Here is a 6206-nt window from a genome sequence, read left to right as displayed (position 1 = left end):
TATATAAGCACAAATCTATGCATGTATCAAAACCATTAAGACTATTGACCAATCATTCATGACAAGCTTAAAGATCGATTTACAACAGTCACACATAAATTTCAAGATTTTTCTCACAAAGATAGATGTGCATACAAAACAAGCTAATCTCGTAAATGCACTATGCCATTAGTACGAAGGTACTAGGCCAAACTCACATGTGATATACACAACACAAGCGATCAAACTTTTTAGAGATATTTCAATTTTTATGGGTTTTTGAATTTTTCAACACACTAAAAAATAGAACATGTAAAGTAAGATCAACAAAAACATCAAGTACACAACAAACTTGAAAAGAAACATGCTAAAATGAAATACATAAGCACACAACCAACCAAAGTCACAACATATTGGAAGAATTGATGCATGGACATGGTCTAATACTTATGCATGTGTACCCTTCTTCACCCACACGGCACGTGCGTTTGGGGTGATATCCCTAGAGGATTGGGTACTAGAGCTGTGATTCTCAAACCTTTGGCTGAAGCTTTCCAAACAAGAAGTGATGGTATCAATTATCTTTATCACATCACCAAACCGGAATCAGCTTCTCGCCCTTTTGACTGCTTGGTGTTCCAATTCCCCTTTCCTTGTCCTCTTGGCCTTTGAGTATCTGCTTTCTTCAATGCGTGAAGTTTATAACAGTTACGTCTTGTGTGTCCCCGATCTCCACAATGGTGGCAGAAGTGTTGAACTTGAGGACCTCTTTGAGACTTTGGAAGAGACTTCTCTTTAGCCTTCGGTTTGGCCACAAATGGAGTTTGAGGTTTTGTGAAAACCTTTTGAGCAGTTCCATTTGGCTTCTTCTCCACCTTTACATTCTCAACACTTGGAGTCGCTACCATTGGTTCCTTAGTTTTAATAAATTTCATCTTCTTGGACACATTGGCGCTTGAACTACTCTCTCCAGCATATCTGAAGCCACTTTTGTCTGAAAATGGCTTTTGGTATGCAAGCACTTTGTCAAGTTTCTTGGAGGCAACTCACTCCACTTTTGCATTAGCTTGAATCACTTCAAGCTCCAGAAACTTGATCTTAGAGTAAGCTTTGGTTAGTTCTCCATTCATCGCCTCAACTTCACACTTCGTTTCTTTGTACCTTATGAGTATGCTCTTGTAGTCTTGCTTAGCTCTCTTCATTTTCCTGATGGCTGCTTTAGCCATTCTAGCATACTCTCTGGTCTTCTCAAGAAAAGAGTTATAGGATTCTTGTAATCCCTTGATTCCTTCATCTTCTTCATCGGATTCTTACCCAATTCCCATAGACTTTTCTTCGGTGTGCTCACCAAGTTCTTCCACTAGAAGGTTCAAATCTTCCGATGAGTCCACGGGTGCAATGGCCATAAATGCGGAGTAATTTCCTTCTCCATCACAGCTTTCTTCCGAGTTAGAATTTGAACCATCTGAGTCACTAAGGGTAGTTGTAAATAGTTTACCCTTTGCTTTCAAATACGTGGGGCATTCTTTCTTCACATGCCCTTGTCCTTTGCACTCAAAACACATGACCATTTTAGACGGTGAGAAATCTCTTGAATCCTTCTTCTTGAAGTCTTTCTTGTCCTTCTTGAACTTTGAGAATTTGCCTTTCTCAAAAGACTTTCCATCTTTCTTGAACTTTAAGAACTTGCGAAAGTTCTTAGGAAGGTACGCCACATCCTTTTCAACCTCATCCTCATCCGAGGAGTCTTGAGCTTCCAATCTCTCATTGATTGTCTTGAGAGCAAGATATTTGCTCTTCCTTTGAGATGACAGAGAGAGCTTATAGGTTTGAAGAGAACCGATGAGTTCTTGAACTTTAATCTCATCAAGGTCTTTGCTCTCTTCGATGGCAGTAACCTTTGTACGGAAGCTCTCTAGCAGTGATCGTAGAATCTTCCTCACAATCTTGGAGTCCTCCGTCTTTTCCCCCAAGTTGAATTTCTCAATCACAACTTCATTTAGCTTCCCATAAAATGAGTCGAATGACTCATCTTCACTCATCTTCAGCTCTTTGAAATGTGTGGTAAGCATTTGCAACTTGGTGTCGTTCACCTTCTTGGTGCCTTCATAGGTTGTCTCCAAGATTTTCCACACCTCCTTAGCAATTGTAACATGAGAGATCCTATGAAATTCGTCAAGGGAAACACCCTAGAAAATAGCATTTAAAGCCTTGCTATTAGCATTAGCTGCTGCAAGGGCTACCTTATCCCATGTGGATTTGGCGGCCTCTGGCCTAGTCCATCCTATCTTGACAACGTCCCAAACACTATCAATAATAGAACATAGAAATGCCCTCATACGGACTTTCCAAAAAGCGTAATTGCTTCCATTAAAGTATGGAGGAGCATTGAGCGATTGAGATTGATCCATCTCAAAAAGGGTCTAGGATCACACTTAGGTAATGAAACCACAACAAGTGTACTTGCTCTGATACCAATTGAAAGTTCAAAAATGTATGAAAATACAAGAGCTGTTTAGACTTCCAAATTAAAATTACGGCTCGGTTAATTTTATTCTAACTTAAACTAAGTACGAAATAAAGTAAATGCGAGTGGATAAACAATATAACTACTCTAAGCCATATTCATCAAAACATAGCAGTAAAATGATAGCTAAAAGAGTAGGGAAGAAGAATGCAAACACAAGATAACATGCCGATGTGTTATCGAAGAGGAAACCGAAATACTCGGTGAAAAACCTCTCCCCCGCCCTCCAAACAGTAAATCGATCCACTAGAGAATAAGTTGGAGTACAAGAATAACAAAAGATCCTCTAAGCTTAGTCTACCCCATGTACTCGAGCCCTCCAAGCTCTTGCTACCAACTGACTTCTCCAAGTCTTGTCTTCTCTAACTCTTTGGATCACGCAATTCAGCTCGATTGCATCCACCAAACAAATGGCTTCTTCCAATACTTCCCAGCAACACCAAAACCACACTTTACACTCAGAATGAGTGTGATAAGTGTTTGGGCTATCAACCTCTCGAGGATTTGAAAATGGAAAGGTAAGAGTTGAGGAAAACCACAATGGATTGTGTAGAGAATTGTGGGTATGACAATCTCTCACTCTCAAAGGTTTGTGGCTAGGGTTTTCTCTCTGAAAGCACTTCTCAACATATGTGAGTAATGTGGATATATATAGTGTGAGTAGAGACCTAGTGTATTAGATATGACAAATAGGCAAAACAGAATGTTTCGCGGGTATCTCGCGGGAAGGCTTTACTTGTGAGACATTTGCGAAATCCAGCTATCACCATCTGTCATGACTCTTCACATTCCAGTCGTGTGTAGAACACATGTTTCACTTCATGGGAAAGCTTCTTGTGAGTTACCCACAAAAACTCTTTGCTCTTCAATTTTCCTTGAGTCTTCACACTCTCTCTCACACACAACTCTTACAAAGAAATCCCACATAAAATACAGGGTACATAAGATTGAACAAAATTACAATTAAATTTGGCATGAGATTAAAGCCAACACAAAATAGTTGTAAATCACAACTTCACACAACTTTACACAAACTAAAAAGAATCTAACACCAACTTTGAAAATTTGTCCAAATACTGAAGGTAGAGACTGAGACATCAGACATGGCTTCAACTTCTACACGATATGGTCTAAGTACTATGAACTCATTGTCGTGATCTGTTTGGATCATTGTCATCATCTTTCTTTTAAATTTTGTTTCAACGTCAATGATCTTGCACATAACTGTTTATATATATACACACACTATTCACGAATTTTAAGATTCTCTTAATTCTTATTATATTTCATTTTTGCATATTGTTTCATGGACTTGTTTTTGTTAAAGCAACTTATAAATTTTATTTTTTATATTGGTTTTGGTTATACTACCGTGAAAATAATAATATAGAAGATTTTAAACAAAATTTTGGGATTTTGGGATTCTAAAGCTAACTGCATAACTCAGAGGGATTTTAACTACTCATGTCATCCTGATGGGTTCATATATTTATAGCTTTTACTGTTGACTTGGTGTGATCATCTTGTTGATTCATGAATTTAATTTTAGTTTGAGAGGAAAAAAAAAAAAAAAGAAAAAAGAAGCAAAGACAAGAATAGAATAAAAGAATAGGAAAGCATGTAACTGCAATTCCCACATGAATATTTCACTTCTTGTCCTTTTTTTCTTATTCAATAACAGCTTGGTATAAAAGATGTTTTTATTTAGCAAATTTTGTCCTTCGCTTTGCTTGGTTCACCTCTCTTGACCCAGAACTGTTAGTTATAACAGCCTACACTTATCAATCTATGATTCTATATATATATATATATATATATATATATATATATATATATATATAATATAATATAATATAAAACCTAAACATTGTTGACTTTTTTGTTAAAATCCATATTGCTGCACGAGGTTGCAACAACATCACTTACATCTGTGAGGAGTTGAGATCGATGTTTCAAAATATGGAAGAGGCATACAATATATTCATCTCAAGGTTAAGATTTTATTTCTGTTTTTCATTGTATAGTCTTATTATTTTAAAGGATATAATATTGAATACATTTTTAAATTTGTAAGATTTCATTTGAAATATAAAATTTATTAATCAATAAAGATGATCATATGAGCATCTTTAGCCAAAAGTCTTATAGTTTAATTGGTTGATACCTCTCAATGTTTTTATAACATCTAGGTTCAACTATTCTTTGTCTTACAAAAAAAAGACTGAACTATTAAATTATAAAAAATTTAAAAAAAAAAAAAAAAAAAAAGAGAAAAAACAAAGCATTTTCAAGTAAGATATATTTGTTGTGCGGTCTATTAAAGGTAGACCCACTTTTTAGTTTAGAAAAAAGAAAAAAAGAAAAAGAAAAGAGGTAGTACTTTGTACATTTCTAGGTCTATTTGATCATTTCCTTAGCCTTTAAGTTATTTTTCATATGTTTCTTCTTCTCTTAAAAAGAAAAAAAAAAGTTTATACAACAAAAGAGTATTATTTATATAATAAAGAGTTTATACAACAAAAGGCTTAAAAGCCTTCAAAGGACACATTCTACAAGTCCCGAGTTGCTTCATATTCCACCCAAAAGTTGGATATACAAAAGATGGGCATCTATCATAAACTTCCAAAAAGCTTTGTTGTTGACGACTCCATTTAATTAGCGCATCCACACATCCGTTGACCTCATGATATATGTGAAGTAGATGGATGGTTCATATATACTTACGTCATAAGATTCTTGTAGTCAGAGATTAAAGGAACAACATCCGGTGATGGAACACCATCATTAGTTTGCCAAGAAATAACAGTAGTGGAATCAGTCTCTAGATAAATAATTTAAAACTCAAATTCCATGCTAACAAAAGACCCTAACGAATAGCCCATAACTTAGCCATATTATTAGAAGCTATGCCCAAGTTTAATGAGAAACTAGAAACCCACAATCCTGAACTATTTCGCAAAATACCTCCAACACCAGCCATCTTAGGATTACCTAATAAACTGCAGTCTTTTGAGTTAGGTTGTTGTCCCTTCTGTTTTGAAGTTGTTATTAGGGGTGAGGCTGTTTTGTCTTTGTAGTGAGCTACAATAAAATTTTCCTTTTCATTAAAAAAAAAAAAAAAGAAAAAAAGAAAAAAAGGGAAGAAAATATACCAACTTTTATTCTTTTTCGATTTTTCATCTATTATGAAGAATTATCAAAAACCACTGGACTTTCAACAATGAAAAATAGTTGAAGTAGAAATGGCCATCTGACCCATCCAGATATAGTGGTTTATGCTCTAGAGGAACATGCACAAGTAATATTGCATTTTGCATCATAAGATCAAACATTCCTTTCAAGAGTTGTGATGTTTAGCAGGTTTTTCTTATTTTCAGGAGTGATATCAGATATGTACTCTTCAATGTTTGTTTGTAGGTTGTATTTTGGTGGTGTTGTGTACAATCTGAAGCTTTTTAATTAATGAGTGTGTTAGGTTCTAAAATTTAGAACAATTAGCAAACCGTGAATAGAAACTTGTCTAGGTATAAATCTTAGAGTCTATAGGATTTATTAGACATTGCTCAAGGTGCTACAAGTTAGAACACAAGAACATTCAAGCTGCAAAAAGAAAAATTCAAATTCTGAAGAGTTCAACCGATCAAGATGCGATTCTGCAGAATTTTAAGTTCGGCCCATTAGCCTAAACTTGTCCGTTTGA

At 35.3% G+C, this 6206-nt stretch overlaps 1 protein-coding gene across 1 annotated transcript; it reads right to left on the bottom strand.

Moving 5' to 3' along the window:
- Positions 1 to 1025: 1025 nt before the first annotated feature.
- Positions 1026 to 2390, bottom strand: LOC126721221 (uncharacterized). Its single transcript, XM_050424272.1, has 3 exons — positions 2223 to 2390; positions 1294 to 2168; positions 1026 to 1218 (listed from the first exon to the last, which is right to left on the bottom strand). Exons 1-3 carry the CDS (start codon positions 2388 to 2390, stop codon positions 1026 to 1028), a joined length of 1236 nt encoding a protein of 411 aa, XP_050280229.1.
- Positions 2391 to 6206: the final 3816 nt, after the last annotated feature.

The sequence above is a fragment of the Quercus robur genome, chromosome 4 (genome assembly GCF_932294415.1).
Source record: "Quercus robur chromosome 4, dhQueRobu3.1, whole genome shotgun sequence".
In the NCBI taxonomy this organism is placed as follows: domain Eukaryota; kingdom Viridiplantae; phylum Streptophyta; class Magnoliopsida; order Fagales; family Fagaceae; genus Quercus; species Quercus robur.
The sequence above is the reverse complement of the archived record's forward strand: the minus strand, read 5'-3'. Positions and strand labels throughout refer to the sequence as shown.

Bases quoted from the DNA above. Each gene is read 5' to 3' on its own strand.
- LOC126721221 (XM_050424272.1), bottom strand. From the start codon at position 2,390: ATGGATCAATCTCAATCGCTCAATGCTCCTCCATACTTTAATGGAAGC. The intron at 2,169-2,222 runs GTAGCCCTTGCA...GCTATTTTCTAG, and splicing joins CCAAATCCACATGGGATAAG to GGTGTTTCCCTTGACGAATT. The intron at 1,219-1,293 runs GTAAGAATCCGA...TGAGAAGACCAG, and splicing joins GAAAAGTCTATGGGAATTGG to AGAGTATGCTAGAATGGCTA.